At 33.5% G+C, this 20,619-nt stretch overlaps 2 protein-coding genes and 1 long non-coding RNA gene across 4 annotated transcripts; 1 reads left to right on the top strand and 2 right to left on the bottom strand.

Annotated features, from left to right (window-relative positions):
• Positions 1-31: 31 nt before the first annotated feature.
• On the bottom strand, positions 32-19,038 carry LOC125059272 (MAM and LDL-receptor class A domain-containing protein 1-like). 2 transcript variants are annotated; one of them, XM_047663638.1, is made up of 10 exons: positions 18,890-19,038; positions 11,470-11,646; positions 9,774-9,935; positions 9,033-9,203; positions 5,463-5,589; positions 4,892-5,060; positions 4,299-4,431; positions 1,465-1,602; positions 959-1,399; positions 32-232 (listed from the first exon to the last, which is right to left on the bottom strand). In XM_047663638.1, exons 1-10 carry the CDS (start codon positions 18,936-18,938, stop codon positions 45-47), a joined length of 1,755 nt encoding a protein of 584 aa, XP_047519594.1. In that variant the 5' UTR covers positions 18,939-19,038; the 3' UTR covers positions 32-44. The 2 variants fall into 2 exon arrangements, with proteins under 2 accessions (XP_047519594.1, XP_047519593.1); XM_047663637.1 differs by having other exon boundaries at positions 9,033-9,209.
• LOC125059274 lies at positions 2,972-3,574 on the bottom strand. Its single transcript, XR_007118632.1, has 3 exons — positions 3,357-3,574; positions 3,193-3,276; positions 2,972-3,120 (listed from the first exon to the last, which is right to left on the bottom strand). It is a non-coding gene; the product is annotated as an uncharacterized LOC125059274 (long non-coding RNA).
• LOC125059273 lies at positions 6,493-8,523 on the top strand. Its single transcript, XM_047663639.1, has 2 exons — positions 6,493-8,392; positions 8,474-8,523. Exon 1 carries the CDS (start codon positions 6,592-6,594, stop codon positions 8,158-8,160), a length of 1,569 nt encoding a protein of 522 aa, XP_047519595.1. The 5' UTR covers positions 6,493-6,591; the 3' UTR covers positions 8,161-8,392; positions 8,474-8,523.
• Positions 19,039-20,619: the final 1,581 nt, after the last annotated feature.

The following is a 20,619-nucleotide window of genomic DNA, read 5'->3' on the forward strand; positions in this document are numbered from 1 at the left end:
ATAGCGCATATCTTGTCAATAAAAGTCAATATAACAGAATAATTTTAATCATCATCAACATCAGTAGACAGATATCTGACTTCTTGGTCGTTCTGCCCGCGGCTTCGTAACCTCGCGATTGCGATGCGTCCGCGCACCGAACGCCCCATGTATAATAACCATACACCACCGCTAGCGCATAGTATTATACCTAATATTAGGACGATTTTCCACGCGCTTCCCGATTTGGCAGCTGCAACAACATTTAATTATCTACTAAAATATATATTAATAAAAATGAGACAAGAATTGTAATTTTTTACTTAAATATCTGTCTCTTTTGACCAGAGCGTAAACACAGTTTGAACGAAAGAGACGGATTACATTTAGTTGAAAGTGTTGTTTTCATCGCGACAAATCTATTTTTTTAGTTAATAGGTAGGTACTCTATAATTAATTTCTTATATATGGAAATTCTTTTGTTTCTTATATATACATAAGTTATTTAAAAGCTATCCTGAATATTCATAAAACCTCAACTACTTGCTTTTTTTAACTAAACACATATGTCTCTTTTTATCAAAACGTAAACACACTTTGACAGACAAAGACGAATTTAGAAAGAGACTGATGTAGTATAGGTAAGTGAAAATCTATTGGCGCAATTTACCTCGAAGATCACCAGCGATCTTCATCAGACTAAGCGAGGTTCTAAATAAGACAACCTTAAAACAAAAATAAATTAATCTGGGCGTGTCTGAAACACGCCGTCGATTGTCTAAGGGAAGCCGGTTTCCTCACAATGTTTTCCTTCACCGTTCGAGCGAATGTTTAATACACACAAAGTCAATTTGTGCACAGGCGGTGATCGAATCTACGACCACAGTAATGAGAGTCGCACGCTGAAGCCACTAGGCCAATCTTTTATGTATACAAGCTCTTTAGAATTTGGAATATTAAATTAAAAACTAAGTCTTACTTTCTTCTCTATGAAGCGTTTTTGTTTCAATACGTTGTTCCTTCTTCGCCTTTTCCACCAATTCATGATATGTATTATGGTTATCTATGGTTCTTGATATACCATGAGAACTTGGAGTTGTTGTAAACACTTTAGTGGTTTTTCTAGTAGTTACAGTGGTTGGTTTAGTAGTTTTAGTGGTTAAAATACGAGTCGTTTTGGGTGGAGGTTTTGTGGTTGTGGTTATTTTTCGTGTTGTCAGCTTCGGAGTTGTCGGTTTAGTTCTCCTAGTAGTTGGTTTGGGAGTTGTAGTTGTAGTAGTTGTAGTAGTGGTACTGGTGGTTGTAGAAGTGGTTGTAGATTTCGAGGTAGTTTGTTTAGTAGTAGGCGTAGTTTGTATAAGTTTTTGCGTTTGAGGTGCTTCTTCTGTATTTGCAGATACTTCGTCCAACATCGTTGAATCTGTAAAAAGCAGCTTTTATAAATAACCGCAAGCATTTATAAGTATACAATTAAATAAATCTTACCAGGCGCAAATATGCAGGCGTCGAAGAAGTCAGGACAGCAGTTATGATCGGAGAAGCAAGCGATGGAACAGCCACATCTCATGTGAGGAGATTCCGCCGTTGGGTCGTACACCGAGCAGCGTCCAACACACGTGTCAGCTGAAATAGGGGAATATTAGCTAATCTTCATATTTACCGTTTGTAATGTTTTTATTCTTAAATTTGATAGTCTATGCGCAAAGAGAACCGTCGTGGGATTAGAGGTTGCAGCAGTGCTTAATAACTTTTTTGCTATGTTGACAACTATTACATTATAGTTCGACAATAAATTTGATACTTAATAGGTAATAAATAAAATGACGCACAGCAAATGATTTTTTTTTCGATTCATTTCTTTTATCTTTCCGCGCAGACTTTAATGTTATGTGAGTATTAATTTTATTAGCACCGTCGTTTTAGATATAAGTCACATAATACTTATAATTAGCCGTGGTTTCTTTTGCTAAATACCAAGGTAGTTAGAGGTTGTGTAAGTGAAATTTTGAATTTAATGACATTTTTTATTGTCGATTTTTTTGATATTATCTGTGGGATCTAAATGTCAAATCGTTAGACAATTACAATTAGACATCACACAATATTTATACGGTCTTACTAATAAAGATTTATGCACATTGTATAAGCCTGTTATAAGAAAAATGTTACTAATAATTCCTGAATTGACAAGGTTGATGTATAATGCTGTTATAACAAGTGTCTGGTTTGTATGAAGACTTGTACAATGCTTAAACAACGCAGAGGCCTAGTTTAACGGGTGTATACGACAAAAATTGCGTAATTTTATCTGATTTCGCGTTTGATAGCATTTTTTGACTGTTTAGTTCAAGGAAAGATTTAAGTTAGTAGGTATTTGTATTTGTTGAAAATAGATTTTTTAGATCAAATGGAAGATTTAGATAATATTGATAAGCAGCCAATACATACGATTGAAGATTTGCCGCCTTCAAGGAAAGTCTAAACATACCAAACTCGGTGCAATCCGTTATTACTTTCGCATGGCGATTTCAAAACAAAATACCTCGTTTCAAAAAAGTATGTTATGAAGATCTGTGACATAGTGCGAGCTGATGTCGAAAAGAGTAATAGAGGTGGAGGGTTTTCGATTTAGGTGTCTTCTTCATGGCTTCTCAGTGTCATTAGAAAATGCCAAATTATATATAGTAGCACTGGCAATCCTCCACAATATTGCTGTTGATATCAAAGAGGACCTGGATGTTACGTATGATGACACTGAGAATGCTCCAGAAGAACCAAGGCCAACCTAGACGCCGCCGAGCAATCTGGCTGGACAAGCTGCTAGAGCTGCTTTTATTGAAACATATCTTTAAGGCTGTTTTATTTACATAGGTGTGGATAGTTAAGGACTTGAAAAAAATAAAAAGTTATATTTCATTTAGAACAGGGGTTTTTTTTTTATAAGTATTTTATTATTCATTTAATTGCTGCTGTAACAATTTGAGTCTCGCTCCTGTCTAGCGTTTTCGTGAGCTTCGGCAAGTTGCTTCTGTTTGAGCTCATGTGTTTCAGCCATCTGCCTTTGTTTTGTTTCGTGCTCTTCCTGCAACACTGGAACACTACCGTGTTGCGGAGTTTGGCACTTTCCACTATTTGAGATGCCTAAAAAATTTAAGTATGATCGTTGAGGGGTTTTGAATGAAATAGTCCTTTCTCTATCACATTGATACTAACCTCTTCTAACTTTTGTACTGCAGAACGCGGCTTTTTATGTAAAATTCTAGTCCTCTTTGTCTGAGGTTTTGGAGTTTCTATTAGCTGCAAATAATAAAATGTAATTAGTATATTAAGTAAATGTGTATATAATTGCTTTGGTTGATAAAATAAATACAACTTACATTAGAATTATGAGTTGTATCAGAATTATTAAATCAAACGTCAATCAAACACGGCGGGTTGCCAGGGTAACAATAAATAAGGGTCGTTTTGTTATTCAACCAATACACATCGATTATTGGTCAAAGAGGTGTTTATGCCCTGTACAAGCTCTATTCACTGAATTACTATCACCTTGTTATAACGCATGTATAGTGATTTTTTATTAGTAAGACCGATAATATATTATTTTATTTACATGTACTTGTATAATCTAGTTTTGTTACGTTATGTACTTAAATGTTCAATCTTCAGCTTAATAAAGTATTTTGTGTATAAAAAACAAAAAAATAGTAATTAGGATAGAATAAAACAACCGTTCTGGATAAGATCTCAAAGCAGACTGAAAGCTACCAAACAGAACTATCTCATTTAACTTATAAAAAATAAGTATCCTGCTATGGACTTCCCTTCCTATTGATATTAGACGAGCTCAGTCCTTAAATTTATTTAAGAAGCTCCTTTATGATCATTTTCTATCTGCCTCGTAATTAGCTCTGCTGATATGTATTAATTATTGTGACTCTGTTAATCTTTTGAATGTATTTTAATTTTTTGTTGCTACATATTTTTATTTATTATTATTGTTATTTTATCTTTAGATTTTCCTTAATTTATTACCCTCTGTAGGTGTTTCTTTTTCATTGTTCCACATTAGGGTTGCCTGAAAGAAATCGCTTGTTAGCGATAAGGCCGCCCGTTGCCTTATAACTCTTGTAACCTGTTTTTTATTTTTGTTATGTGTATGTTTTTGATTAAGGTAATAAAGTATAAATAAATAAATGACATGACTGTCTTTAGTATTATGCTAGCATTAAGGCTATCTTAGGCTATATCATATAATTAATAAACAACTTATTATAGGAACAAAATATTAAGTTCTAAGTTAACTTCAATATACTTACGTATATCTAGAGGAGGACTGGGTGTAACAGCAGACATGGCTGCTTTAGTGCAATTCTCCCCTTGAAGTATCGAGACGTCATCAATGGCTATGTCACTTGTGTAACTTGAACCCCGGATGCCTTCTATTATAATCTATGGATACAAAATACAATGTAAAACCGGAAGTCCTACATCCGATATCCGCCTAGTTTATTGCATCAAGGCCAAAAACACGTAGTTGTTCAATTTAAAAAGAATTCCAAGACTCATATTTATTTATTGCTGGTAAGTAAAAAAATTAAACAAACTAAGTAATTTTCTTTATGGGCATAATAAAAATTAAACACATTTTTTTTTTAATAATGTTATACCTTGTAACAATGTAAATTTTATTCCGAATAAAACATTTAAATAAAAAATTAAATTTTATTTGTAACTGATATTTACATATTAGGTACCAATTTAAAATTGTGATCTGAATAAGATAATAAAAAAAAATTAATTTAATAAAAAATATTTTTCTTTGTAACTGATATTTAAAAAGTTTAAATTCTTTAATACAAATAAAAAATTTTAAAAAAATTAATAAAATAATAATAAAATTGTCCCTTACTTGGAAGCTTTCCGAAACATCAGTGAGATTTGTTACTGATTGAAACCAGAAGTTACCGAGATTTCCCCATTGCTCGAATAGAATATATTTATCTCGGTTCTCTGGTTGTCGCATAGTAGTTATGTCAACACTGTCGGGTTTCTGGTAAACTCTTAATCCACCGCACGTTCTGTTATTTATGAATATTAAATTCAATTTACTTGCGAAATTACATGCGCTAACTCAGTGACTCAAGCGCAGCTTTCGGTCCATTAGAGATATCTAGGTAATAGTACAATATACAATCGCTATATTATAGCGAGGAGAATAGCTACTAATATATATAATAATAAGAAACTACGAAAGGTATCTATCGTGTCTCTACTCTGTTCTTAGAGTGACATTTCAAAACTTAGAGATAAATCTATCTTATTTCAAAAACGTTTAGAATTTTGGCAAATGGGTGCCCGTCTAGTTTCTTAATCCACGCAAATATGTCAATGTTATGGTTAGTTATGACTACTATAGTATAATTAAAAGAGATATATATATATACATAGATAATAAGAACACAATGTTTAAAGATACTCACTTTCCAAACATGTGGTACCAAAACGAAAAGCACCCGTCCTTTGCATATGAAGTATCATAAATCGGTGATATGAAACGCGCTGTGTCATTTTCTAATTTTGATGTACTTTCTATATACATATAATACCCTGAAAGTTCAAAACTAAGATTTTACTCTGTTTTAGTTAGAGGAAGCGTACACAGAGAGATTCAGGGTGGATCTTTGTAGAATCTACTAACAGTACGAAGATGTACATGACGGTACAGTACCAAGGCCTTCTATACATTTGAAGCGGCTTATAAGTCATGTAAAATATATTTTGTGTAAACCGATTGAAAGTAAAATATTTTATACAAAACAGTGAGTTTTAATTGTTACATTTTGTAGGTGTTTAAGAAGCTGTCGTAATAATAATATCACAATAAGTAAGCTGAAAGCAGTTTCTTCCTATTGTGCTTCCGATGCGAAAACCGCTGTGTGAGTTCGAAAAGTGAGTTACAGAATCGCAGGGCTGGTGCTTTCCTCGCTCAACGAATAAGTATCGCATTTCTTTTAATTTTCTATTTATACATGTAATGGAATGATATTTCATTAATTTGAATTTGACGCATCGGAGTGACACGCGATAAAATGGCGGATGACGTGTAAATTAATTTAGTGGATTATAGTGTAAAAAGATAGATTAAAGGATAAATGAACATTAAATGTCGTTTCTTTGTATTTCAGGTAAGAATAATTATAATAGATCATAAGTGCATTATATTTTAAAATTTGATAAATAAAATAAAAACTTTGTATTTCAGAGAAACAATTTTGTGTTTTCATTTAGAAAAAATCCTTAATAATATTACTTATAAAACGACATTTTTGTTTATTAAAAAAAGATGGACCGGCTGCAATTTGAGTTTACGATGATAGCCTCAATCGATGGCAAATCTAATATATTGGCCATAACATCAATATTGACAGAAGAAGGAAAATGTTATGTTTTACCTGATGACATGAAGCCGGTAATTCATCATAAATATATAGTTGAATTAAACACTTTTCAAAAATAAAAAATAGTATAAAGAAAAGGCACCAAAGCAGAAAGATATGGGTAAAATTAGATGAAGATCTAAAGAAAACATATATAGATGAGGAAGGTAATATGCAATTTTTAGATCAATATTTAGAGGAAATGAGCACAAAACAACCAAGAGGCAATGATGATAATTTGCAACATATCCTGGAAAAATTAATAGAATCTACGACAAAAAAAGAAAATCAACATAATTTAAAACATGTTTCAGAGAAATTTATTATTGAAAAATTCACAAGTAAGAATCCTAATGCAGTGCAATGGATAGAGAATTTTGAAAAAGAGTGTGAGCGTTTTAATATAACAAAAGATGAAACAAAAATAGATATATTGAGATTATTTTTAGAAAACTCCAGTTTGGATTGGTATAGCTCGATGGTAATTAAACTATCAGTAAATTCTGAATGGAATGAATGGAAAGACAAATTTTTAGAAACTTTTAGGAACCAAGGGTGGGATGTAGTCACAACTGCTTTCACATTCAAGTATAAAGAAGGGCTGTTAATTGATTATGCTATAAAAAAAGAACGGCTTATACTAGACATAAATAAATCGATAGATTCCAGAACAATGATAGATCTAATTGCAACTGGTTTACCTGGTTTTATCTTGAATAAGTTAAACAGGGACGAACTCAACAACACTACTGATTTGTTCAACGAGATAAGAAAATATGAAGGTATGATCTTCAAGAAAAACTCAACTATAACAAAGAATATCATAAATATTTGTAAAACATGTGAAATATGCATAAAAAATAAATCAAGAGGTCAAGGAAAATTTGGATTAATGTCACAACTGGGACCAGCAACAAAACCATTTGAGATAATGTCAATGGATACTATAGGTGGCTTTGGAGGATCTAGATCAACAAAAAAGTACCTACACCTTTTAGTAGACCATTATACAAGATATGCATTTATTGTGACGTCAAAAACACAGAATGCAAGTGATTTTATAAAACTAACAAAGAATGTACTAGAAACAGATGAGATTGGAATAATTTTGACAGATCAATATCCAGGCATCAATTCAAGAGAATTTAAGCAATATCTAAATGAAAATAATGTGAAATTAATTTTTACAGCTGTGAATACACCATTCTCAAATGGCTTGAATGAAAGGTTAAATCAAACAATAGTTAATAAAATAAGATGTAGAATAAATGAGAAAAATAATAAGAGAACATGGACAACAGTGGCAAGAGAATGTATAGAGAAATATAATGAAACAGAACACTCCGTTACAGGTTTTGCACCAAAATATTTACTGGATGGTACAAATGTCAGCATTCTACCAAATGAATTAAAAATAATAGAGGGAGAAGACAAGTGGATTGCTGATAAAAGATTGGCATTAGAAAATACAATAAAATCCCACAAGTATAATAAGAAAATATTTGATAGAAAAAGAAAAATGCAAGAGTTTAATATAGGAGACAGTGTATATGTTGAGAATGGAAATAGACTGAATAGAAAGAAATTAGACGAATTAAAAATAGGTCCTTTTAAGATAGTAGGGAAAATATCGAACTCCATTTACAGGATTGACACTGGTAACAGAAAAACAGAATCAACTTTATTCCACATAACAAAATTACAACCGGTTACAACAGAATCTGAAGAAGATGAAATATAAGGAAACGAATATGAAGATAGCTATTAAGTATAGTGTGTAGATATATTATTCAGAATTTTTTCTCTTAGGGGGGGAGATGTAATGGAATGATATTTCATTAATTTGAATTTGACGCATCGGAGTGACACGCGATAAAATGGCGGATGACGTGTAAATTAATTTAGTGGATTATAGTGTAAAAAGATAGATTAAAGGATAAATGAACATTAAATGTCGTTTCTTTGTATTTCAGGTAAGAATAATTATAATAGTTAGATCATAAGTGCATTATATTTTAAAATTTGATAAATAAAATAAAAACTTTGTATTTCAGAGAAACAATTTTGTGTTTTCATTTAGAAAAAATCCTTAATAATATTACTTATATACATTTTTAAGTACTATTACTATGTAGGCTAAGAAATTGGAAATACTGTATATTGGATTTATATGTTTAGGTTTTAATAAACGTTATTAAAAACACTATATTTAAAAGTTGGTCCCAACTATATTCAGGCAGCTAACAGAATACTACAAATCCAAATGTAAAATATGGATAGAATGTACTAGTAAAAATGTCATCAATTTTTTTTATAGAACAGGGTGCAAACTGGAACTAGGCTCACCTGATGTTAAGTGATACCACCGCCCATGGACACTCTCAATGCTAGAGGGCTCGCGGTGCGTTGCCGGCCTTTTAATAATTGGTACGCTCTTTTCTTGAACGCCAATGTTGTTTTAGTATTTTATTATAATTAACCTTATTAATAAAGCATTATATTGAACCTGAATCAAGTTGCATTTAGTTCAGCCGAAGGAAAACCGGAGCAGTGCTATAGTTTTCCACAAAAAAGTGCATCATGATACAACCGTACAACGGATTCATTCCTTACCAGTTTTGCCTTTCCCCAAAGTGTGGTCGTAGGAAGGACCCGTATACACAAATGTGCTTGGTGTCTTGCCATTCAGGCGTCTCCAGTCAAAATCGTGGAGTTCATCCTGTCTCCATCCACAGAGGTCTGGATTCTCAAAGTCACAGCTAAGTTTGGGACTCTCTACGGTATCTGTAGCTGAGAGAATAAAGTTTTTATATCTATATATAAAATTGAAACCCGTTTTCCGTTGTCACGACTTAACATGAAAACGGCTTGACCGATTTGTCTGATTCTTTTTTTATAATATTCCTTGAAGTACGGGGATGGTTCTTACGGAGAGGAAAATTAAAAAAAAATTGAGTGGAAAAGTCTAAAAACAACACTTTTCTATATTCCCATACAAATTCGTAATAACATTTAAAGGCAATTTGAACTTTAATACCATTTCATAAAGTTCAAGTGTTAGTGGAGGGGTTCCGGGAAGGTAAATTTTTATTTTTTGACATAATGTATTTGTTGTCTTATCAACTTTCTTTTTTTTATCTTACTAGCTAGATCGGTTTCCCGAATAGCACAATAAGTATTTTAAAAAAATAAAGAAGCGACTGTTAGGCGGTACGATGTTCGCCAGGCCAGCTAGTAGCGTATAAAAGTATAATTATAAGTATATTATTTATTTAATTCTATTAACAATACTTAAACAGAATTTGACAGGAAAAAAATAAAATAAAGATGACTAAAGAAGGTATAGTCTATTACCAACACACGTCGGGGCAGAGGCATTCCACCTGGTCCCATCACAGTAGATGACCTGGGAGCCCACGAGCTGAAAGCCTGGCATACAGAAGTACGTGATCCAGGCATCTTCAAACTGGCTCATTCTAACTCCATTCTTGATTGAAGGAACCGTACACCCGGGCCCTGGTGATTAAAAGATACTAAATCAGCTCTCTATTACTCTCAGTAAAGACATTAAAAATTGTGGCTTTTAAAAAAATTGGAAATTGACGAAATTGATATGTATCAAGTTTGCACATTAAAAAAATTGGTTAAATACTAATTTTATGACAAAAAATTATATTTTTATACAAATTTGGGCCTGATTACCACGAAACTTTAGGGCCGTTCAAGTACGTAACCACTATAGTGACGGAGGGAGGGGGTCTGTAATTTTCTTATTTGGTGATTATTAATTATTTACTTTTTTACACATATTACCCACACATTGTCTATGCTTGAAAACGAAATGCATTTTCGAGGATTCCTTCACAAAAATTAATACGTTTATGTACTATTATTTTTGAGAGCTTTGCTTACTTTTGCTGACAAGAGGAAGAAGGGGGAGGGGATTAATTGCAGTAAATCTGGTACTTGAACGGCCCTTTAACAAATGTTAGCGTGTGATTTAGTAGTGAATAGGTAAACGTGTAGGAGGCTCATCTGATGATAAGTGATTCCGCCGCCCATGGATACTTACATTGCCAGAAGGTTCGCAAATGCGTTGCCCGCGTTTTAGGAATTGGTTGTCAATGATTGTAAAAGTAGTATGGTAGCAATGGCATCTCAATGAATTATTTTGACTTTATGTATAAATTTTTATTTAACTAATTATGAATAGAGTCATAACTCCCGAAAACCAAAAAACCAAAGGTTATGTTTTAAATGCCATATTTTAAAATATTTATTATTAGTCGATAAACATAGAACCAGTGGCTTTGAAACCTTTTAAGTCTGTGCCTAGATTTCTGTATCTGTTTCGGAATCATTTATTTTTTCTAATAGGTACAGCCCTGCGATTCTGTAACTCACTTTTCGAACTCACACAGCGGTTTTCGTATCGGCGGTCGCTCTGAAATCAGTCGTGAAGCAGTCATTTTATGATTTGGCATTCTAATAAACGATAAACTACAAGCTCCCACCTTTTCAGATTGCCAAATCATAAAATGACTGCTTCACGACTGATTTGAGAGCGACCGCCGATGCGAAAACCGCTGTGTGAGTTCGTGAAGTGAGTTACAGAATCGCAGGGCAGGTTGGCTTTTTGAGCCAGACACACGCCATCGCCTTTTTAAGTCTAAGGCACGGTTTCCTAACGATGTTTTCATTCTCCATAAGAGCTAGTGTTAATATAACATAGACTGTTCATTGGTGCAGTATTCAATCGTCTAACCAGGGATGATAGTCGTACGCCGAGGCCACACCGCTCGATACAATAGTAATAATAATAATCTTTATTTATTTTCTCAACAAAACTTCGTAGATAAACAAGTGACAGACATATTATTATAAATAAATAATTGGCTCTCTTCTATTTAGGGCAAATGCTCGTTTGGGTGAGGCTAAATGTAAGAGTACCTGTGTTAGACAGAAGGTCTTAAAATGTAGAGAGAATACAATAATTGAAATGAATTCTTAATCGACTTACTAATTACGTACACGTGCAAAAAATACTCACGAACACAAACGGGAAATGGTACATCCCATTCTCCATCACGACAATAGGTATACACGTTGCCAACAAGTTGGTACTTCGTTTGACAATCGAACTTAGCAATCCTGGCTCTCTGCTTCAGACGTACTCTTCCGTGCTTCAGTCGCGGCATCACACATGATATCGTTAGGGATGATGAGGCTGCAAACAGTTCAATCGTATAATATATTTTCTGGTTATCCATATCACAGGTTATTACCTAGCTTGGAAACTAGTCTTCTAATACCTTATCGTTTTTGTTTCAAAAGTCAAAAATCATTTAATCATATAGGTAACACAATGTGCACTTATGATCGTCAAAATGCTTCTAACTTTACATTTATTTTATTTATTTATTTTGTTGCTTTATGATATAAAAATTTAACAAAATTACAGGTAAAGGAAAGGCAACTGGCGGCCTTATCGCTTTCGAGCGATCTCTTTCAGGCAACCACTGTGAGAAAAGGAAAAAAAAGAAAATGTATTAAATTACATGAGGTAGGCAAAAAGTGCCAGTTCTCAAATCAAGGGCGTAGTACGGAAAAGAAGAACTGCCAATGAACTCTCAGCCACTCTTTTTAATCGCCATGTTTTTTACACAACGTTTGTAAGGAGCTGCAACCATTACACCTTGTTCTACATGACATCTTAAGTAATTAATAATAACATTAATTAAAAACAAAGACATGTCCTCTATCAGCGGGAGGCATGGTGAAATAGGAGCACGCACATACATTCTCGTAGGAACAACACACAAACACATAGTCGAAATAACTATTTATGTTTCAAATGTTATATGGGAGAAAATAAAGAATTATTATTATAATATGATGTCTTATCCGTAAAACTTAAATCCTTGTCTTTTCTCCCTTTCTGTAAAATAGGCGCCGTTGTGACTCAATATATAATAGTCACCACAATCTTAAATTTTCTAACAATTAAATTTGTCTAAAGTATCAAGAGCTGGATACTTTACATCGACACATTCTATTGTATTTGTATACATTTTTGTAACCGTTTTAATAAAATAAAAATACATTTATCCCACGCCGTTAAGGGACTTCATACATTATCGAACAGCCCTTATTCTTAAATAAGTCTAAAGGCACTCTTTTGTATAAAGTACTTTTTAATTTCTTTGTATCACATTGTGTTAACAGTGAAAAACGACAGAATAAATATAGATTTTCGAAAAAATCCTTCAATTGTACGAATTTATATTTTATGAACAAAGAATAAGACGTGGGTACTTCCCGCCTACATCATTTGTGTATATCTGTCAATAGCTGTTCACAAAAAATCAAGCTGCATGTTTAAAAATAAAAATTGCCATCAATTTAATATAAAGCATTTATTTCATGACGTAACTCAATATTGCAATTCTGAATATTGCTATTGTTGCGTTCATACAAGAGCAAACAATTTGTATTCGCTCGAAATATTTGAAGTTTTTAAGCTTTTAAACGAGAGTCGTTTGAAATTGATTTACGCTCGAACCCAATAACCTATCCCAATCCATTTTTAACCATCTGAGTCTAATCTTATCGAAATCTTAATCTAAATGTTGTGTGCCAATAACCAATCGACGGATTGTAATAGCCATATCGATACAAGCTATCCATGGGAGGTCGGATCGGTGTCTGTAGATAGACCTTTGTATGAAAATGACAGTTGTCGAAAGCTATATTTCAACAGTTAATTATTTTAACAGATTTTAACTTACACCAGTTTTTTAAATAATTAAAAATCTGTTTGTTATGTTTTAAACATAGACATGTATATTTTAATGTTATTTGTACGGTTTTATTTACTTTATTTGGTTTTCATTGATTATCAAATTTGAGTGTAAACTCGGTAAAATGGAACGAAAAAGAGCATTTTATCCGTCGCCAAAAATGGATTGTCTTTGTAGGGTTTGGTTACTGGGATGCTGATAGGAGATCGATCGCCCGTTACGGTCTGATCTCAAATTTTTATTACTGAGCAATGAAGAATTGTCATATATTTAATAAATAATATAAAAGCCCGTTTAATTTCCAATCCTTACAAAATTAGATTTACAGCTTAGATCCTCATATCCTGGCTTCGTTTAGTATCATTGATAGGAACCCCTTCACGGGTCTCCTACTCCAGTTTGTAACTCTCCTATTTCTTCTATTTACCTTTCTTTCTTTCCCTCTTCTCCATACCTTTGATATTTTCCATATCGGTATCTTTAAATTCCACCTTTTATCTTTAGGTACATCTTGCTATATGCCCCGCTCAATCTGTTTTAGGGCATAATTTATTTTTCTGTTGTATATCCACGTGACGCAGCCGTATGTGAGAGTAGATAAGATATATTTAATAAATGCTTGAACTTTAGCTTGCATTGCTTTGACTTTACTAAAACGTATAATGTATTAGCGACGCCGTTCTTCGTAGCTTCATCTTATTTTCTACGAATTTTCTCGTGAACTAATTAATCTTGTGTTCGGGCACAGTGCCACATTGATCGTTTTACCCACTATTGGCAAGGACAAAATGTAAGACAATTATTTTATTTATTTCTAAGGAAAGAGAACATTGCCTCTCGCAGATGACTCCCGGTTTAATAAATTGAAATACGATACAAAAAAATCGGTTGTCTGTAAAGTCGGTTTACTGACAATAGTTGAACGTGACAACGTCATAAAAAATATTGATGGGATGGTTGCATTTTTCAAAATAAAAATTAAATTTTATTTGTTTGATAGGTATTTTGTATGGATATAGAGAAGGAGGTAAATAGAAATCACAATTGAATTGATCAAGTTAGATTTATTTGTTCGCATAAATACAATTATGTCAATTTTAAATGGAACGCCTCAGAGCGAGGTAACGCCGCATGAGTCATGTTTTTTCGTGCGTGCAGCCGGCTCCATCGAATTATAAGACGTTGTCACGTCAATAAATCAGTGGCACTACAACCTTTTTAGGTCTGGGCCTTAGATTTCTATATCTGTTTCATGACCATTTATCAGTGAGGCAAGCCAAACCGGCCGAAAAAGAAAAAGATGATAGAAACTTGAATGTGTTTAAGTGTAAAAGTATCTGAAAAGGCTATTATTGTTAAGTAACTTACAACTATATGTGTAGACAGAATTCGGGTTTTGGGTTATGGATCAGTGTTGGCGTAGTGACCTAAATGTGCACTGAGATTTTGGCTGTGAACCAACGTAGTTTTCTTCGCGCTCATGTTAAAAGCCGGAATAGAAAGTCCATTGGTGCACAACCGAGGATCAAACCTACAACCTCATTGATAAGAGTCCAAAGTACACTAGCCTAACGTTGCTTGCTTGTAAGAAAACCGGTATGCCTAAGATTCAAAGCTTGACAAATTTCAGGCACTGAAAGCTGTTCACCTATCATAAAAATCATTGAAGAAGCAAATGTAATATAACTAAGACGCATGGGGTTGTAGAGTCACTGGATTATGAATGTACTAATAATTAATCTGCCAAAGTGTTTTTCGTAACATATATTTGCAATTCAGAGGTCGATAGGGTACACCTACGCTTGAGAATCGGAAACATACATATGTGTGCATCCGGCTGATAAGTGTTTATTTATTACAAATATTACGATTTATTTTGAGATTGACATAAATGTCGAATATGATTTTAGTAAGTCTCGTTCATTTTCACTGACATTAGGGTAATAATGAAAACAGTTAGGGTCTGTTTCACAATGTACGGATAAGTTCTACATAAGTTCCAAATTAGCTATTTATTACTTATTGGTAGGATAAACACTATTGTTGCGTTTCACGGCTGTCAGATAGCGCTATTCGTCACATAAAGTCCATCATAGGTTATTAGTCCGATGAATGTCAAATAGCACAATTTATCTTCCAAATAATTTATGTGTTGCATAGCTATTTGGTACTTTATCCATACATTGTGAAACAGACCCTTAATATATTTTATTAAAGTGATAGATTTTTAATCAAATAAACGTTTGTTCTTTCTTTCTATATACCTTAGGTTTATAATAGGTAAATAAACATAAGTTTACTTCAGTATACGTGTATTTATATATGTCGCAACCTTGGACTCTGTGAAGTTACAGTACAGCCCTGCGATTCTGTAACTCACTTTTCGAACTCACACAGCGGTTTTCGCATCGGCGGTCGCTCTCAAATCAGTCGTGAAGCAGTCATTTTATGATTTGGCATTCTAATAAACAATAAACTACAAGCTCCCACCTTTTCAGAATGCCAAATTCGAAAAGTGAGTTACAGAATAGCAGGGCTGAAGTTACTGTTTATACTAAATTGCAAAGGATTTTGTTTCGACAGTCGTAGTATGAATCCGTTTTGTAAGTTTATGTACCAATTAATCTGTTAAGATTTATAGATTTAATAAACAATTACATGATACTTATGCTAGACAGGCTACTTCTAATTAAGTTGCGATATTTGTTTTGAAATAAGTGTTGTTTGATGATTTGATACTTTAAAAGGGTACCGAGAGTTTTTTACGCCGGCTTTTTCTCTCGGCCTACACTCTCTGTCTTCTTTGCCGATGAGTAGGGATGTCTACCGATTCAAATTTAATGACGTGGAATAAGTGATACCTGTATCTTATGTTCCATAACGAACATGTTTTATTTGATTTTTTTTATAGGTTAGACAAAAAAAAATCAGAAATTTGCATGGATCTGATTAGCGCTGTCTTCTTATGTAATTTTCACACGAGTACATTCTTTTTATAACATACTAGCTGGCCTTGCGAACATCGTACCGCCTAACAGTCGATTTTTTTTTTAATACTTATTTTGCTATTCGGGACACCGGTCTAGCTAGTAAGATAAAAAAAAGAAAGTTGATAATACAACAAAATATACATTATGTCAAAAAATAAAAATTTACCTTCCCGGAACCCCTCCACTAACACTTGAACTTTATGATATGGTATTAAAGTTCAAATTGCCTTTAAATAATATTATTACGAATATTTTGTATGGTATAGAAAGTGTTGTTTCTAGACTTTTTCACTAATTTTTTTTTAAATTTTCTCTTCGTAAGAACCATCCTCGTACTTCAAGGAATATTATAAAAAAAGAATTAGACAAATCGGTCAAGCCGTTTTCCTGTTATGTCGTGACAACGGAAAACGGGTTTCATTTTTAAATATATAGATTTTCGGATAATCATGAAATCATTTCAACATGTGTGATGTTTGAGAACAAAAATAAAATAAATATAAGGATCTTCGGCAATGGTTTGGTCACCAAGTCACTGTTCAGAAGTTCACCTTCCAACTTTAAAGTAGCCATGAATGTTTCTAAATTCCACACTAATTATTTAAGGCAGATTAACGCACACCAACACTATGTGGAACCAGCTGCCCACTGAAGTATTTCCGAACCAATTCGACTAAGGGTCCTTCAAGAGAAGAGCGTACCAATTCTTACAACGCAAGCCGTCTGGTAATGTGAATGGGCGGCGGTATCACTTACTCATCCTTCCCATTTGCCCCCTGATAAATCACTATAATTGAAAAATATTTTCAAAATTGGATAGAAAACGCATATTAATTCGCATTTTGCACATACAAATATACCCTACGCAAAGCCCGGCGCATATGCTAACAAGACCATATGCGCGGAAGTAATTGGTACACATTTATGGAATACGTTGCTACAAAAGGGCCCATGGACAGCCATTTAAGTGGGTACATTGCCGGCCTATGCGGCAAGAGTGTGATCTTTTTGAACAGTTGGAGGTCGTATAGTCCAGAGAAGACCCCAACTGAGAGTCAATTCCACATGAGGTTTAGACTGCTGGATAGCGCTGGATTTGTGATGTATTTTGAGAAAGTATTTATTTAATTATTCACACTTCGTTACCGTATACAAAAACATACATATAAAGAAAGCAGGTTACATAAGTTATTAGGCAACGGGCGGCCTTATCGCTAACAAGCGATTTCTTCCAGGCAACTCTAATGTGGAACAATAAATGTATCATGATGATGTTTTTTTACCAGTACACATGGTAAAAAAACATCTTAATTTAACACAGACACAAGTAGGTGACCAGCCAGCCATGCCATGGGTTTTACTGCAGGACAGCGCTTGTTTCATGATGTTTTTTTGAGAAAGTGTTAACATGGAAATATTTGTAGATGAAGCCAGGGTTTGAACTCAACATTTTAGGGTTGAGATGACCAAAAATTGCTCTCAATTGTTTTTGTAGTAATGGTATACATATTTATTTATTTATTTATGCTTTATTACCTTATTCACAAACATACACATAACAAAAGTACAAAAAACATGTTACAAAAAGTTATAAGGCAACGGGCGGCCTTATCGCTACCAAGCGATTTCTTCCAGGCAACCCTAATGTGGAATAATGAAAAAGAAACACCGACAGAGGGTAGAGAGTACAAGAATTGCAAAAATTATTAACAAAAAAAAACATACTCAAAATAACCCGTTACTATATCTAAAAAAAGTAAACATATCTCATTTAATTAAATCAGAATTATGTTACGATTAATTAATAAAAGATACTAATTGGTAATACGTAATGTATACCTACTATAAATCTTTATATATAAAAATTAAACCCGTTTTCCGTTGTCACGACATAACATGAAAACGGCTTGACCGATATGTCTGATTCTTTTTTTATAATATACCTTGAAGTACGGGGATGGTTCTTACGGAGAGAAAAATTCAAAAAAATTGAGTGAAAAAGTCGAAAAATAACACTCCTATATTCCCATACAAAATATTCGTAATAATATTTAAAGGCAATTTGAACTTTAATACCATATCATAAAGTTCAAGTGTTAGTGGAGGGGTTCCGGGAAGGTAAATTTTTATTTTTTGACATAATGTATTTGTTGTATTATCAACTTTCTTTTTTTTATCTTACTAGCTAGACCGGTGTCCCGAATAGCAGAATAAGTATTAAAAAAAAATAAAGAATCGACTGTTAGGCGGTACGATGTTCGCCAGGCCAGCTAGTACTCCTATAAATATGAAATATTAAACGTATGTCACAATTTTGTCTTGCTGAAAACTTCTGCCCTGCGATTCTGTAACTCACTTCACGAACTCACACAGCGGTTTTCGCACCGGCGGTCTCTCTCAAATTAGTCGTGAAGCAGTAATTTTATGATTTGGCATTCTGATAAACAATAAAGTACAAGCTCCCACCTTTTCAGAATGCCAAGTCATAAAATGACTGCTTCACGACTGATTTGAGAGCGACCGCCGATGCGAAAACCGCTGTGTGAGTTCGTGAAGTGAGTTACAGAATCGCAGGGCTGATAAAAAATATTTGACAAGTTTCAATTTGTCGTTCCACACTTTTCATTTTTTTCGTTTAATTTTTTGTCAAATTGTAAAGGTATTATAATAAAATACTCACCATCAAGGAATTCCAGAATTAACAAAATAAATACACTATGAATTAACATTTTAAGTAGGTTAACTTAACAAATTAAAAATTAAGCCCCTTAAATTAAGTTACTACATTGGGACTAGAATGCGTACTGAGGTTCAAATATTTTAAATACACTAAATGAATTACAGGCATTAGTTTTAATGAATAGATTATTTAGTAAACAGATGTGTCGATTTACATAAAACTTCATTAACAAATCTCTGACCACGACTGCAATACTGGTTAACGTTATGTGAATATTGTAGATTCGCGTTTATATAAAAGATACATAGTTAAATGTTTATCGCTTAAACAATAAATTGATTGAGTTTAAACATATTTAAATTAAAAGAATAATAATTATAAACTTTAAGCTCAAACTTTAAAATTCAGAAATGGAATCCCCAAAATCGATATTATCCTCGAATTTAATTTATTATATAGTTGAAACAAAGATTTTCGTATTAGGTAGATCTGAAGAACGTATAATTTATAATTTGTCCTATGCCACATCTAAAATTTACTCTTTGTCATAAACGGAATACGCCATTCATTATCAAAGGAAGCGGACTTTCCACCGATAGCCATGAATACTATCAACCACTGTTTTGTAAAAACAGATTAACAATAGGTATCTTATCATTCAACCCCTGCTGATTCATAATCTTTACAAATTGTGACTCAGAAATGTTTGAAAGATTTTTAAAATTCTACTGCCTTAGCAAAACGACTACTGTATAATCTATGTGGTATCAAAAGTCAAACTCAATACTAATTAGATGTCATAATTAGTATTGAGTTTGAAAAAATGCTGTGAAAAAATCCTCGGAACGGTGAGGTCGCTCCGGGAAGCCTGTGAAGTGCCCAGGAGACTTCTGTGCTTCTGGAAGGAGCTAGGCTGGCTAAATTAGCCAGTACTTTTACGCACAACGGACCAATTAGGAGTCTAATTGCGGAAAAAGGAGTCCTACTACCCTAACCCGACCGTTCGACATCAAAATTGCGGTTCATAAAATTGCTCTACACTCCAGAACCTACATATCTTTATAGGCCGGGAGATAGTGACACAAAATAGTTGGTCATTTGTACCAGTATGGCGGTTTTACTACGAAATGAAAAAAAGAAATTTTGATGGTCATAGCGCTGGTACCGGCGGTCCAAGCGCATGGGCGTTAGTTGAACTCGTCGGATTAATTACGACTTTCAAACGATTTGTTCCACAAAAATTCTAGTATTTTCCGATAGTCCATAAAAAATTAAGAGGTGGCAGTGTCATGCCATACTTCTCCGGTGTGACTTACACCCCGCCATACCGACGCGAATGCCTTGATTTAAAAAAAAATCAACCATTTGTACCAGGCTAATTTTTGCACAGTTAATCATCACCCTATCACCATGCCATACTTTTCGGACGGTTCCAAATGGACGCCATACCGCCGAAAATCAACATTTTTTTGGCAAACGATTTGTACCAGCCTAAAATTTTATGGACAGATAGGTTATTGGCATGTGTAAACATTCGTTTTCATACAGAGGGCAATCGATTGGTTGAATTGAATTGTCGATCTATGACAGCTAAAATTGGATTGAGATTGCATAAATTAATTTTGGCCGTTAGAAATTTTTATCACTTAATAATTTCTATATTGTCAATGTCATTTTGAAATTTGACGCTTTTTTTGAAACTTGTAATACCTAACCGGCTGTCAGTTGTC

The sequence above is a fragment of the Pieris napi genome, chromosome 19 (genome assembly GCF_905475465.1).
Source record: "Pieris napi chromosome 19, ilPieNapi1.2, whole genome shotgun sequence".
NCBI lineage: Eukaryota > Metazoa > Arthropoda > Insecta > Lepidoptera > Pieridae > Pieris > Pieris napi.

Excerpts from the sequence above, each read along its gene's own strand:
- LOC125059273 (XM_047663639.1), top strand. The coding sequence starts at position 6,592 with ATGCAATTTTTAGATCAATATTTAGAGGAAATGAGCACAAAACAACCA.
- LOC125059272 (XM_047663637.1), bottom strand. The coding sequence starts at position 18,938 with ATGTTAATTCATAGTGTATTTATTTTGTTAATTCTGGAATTCCTTGAT. Across the intron at positions 4,432-4,891 it reads ATGTTTCGGAAAGCTTCCAA|ATTATAATAGAAGGCATCCG; the intron begins GTAAGGGACAAT and ends TTGTATCCATAG. Across the intron at positions 1,603-4,298 it reads CAGTCCTCCTCTAGATATAC|CTGACACGTGTGTTGGACGC; the intron begins GTAAGTATATTG and ends CCCCTATTTCAG.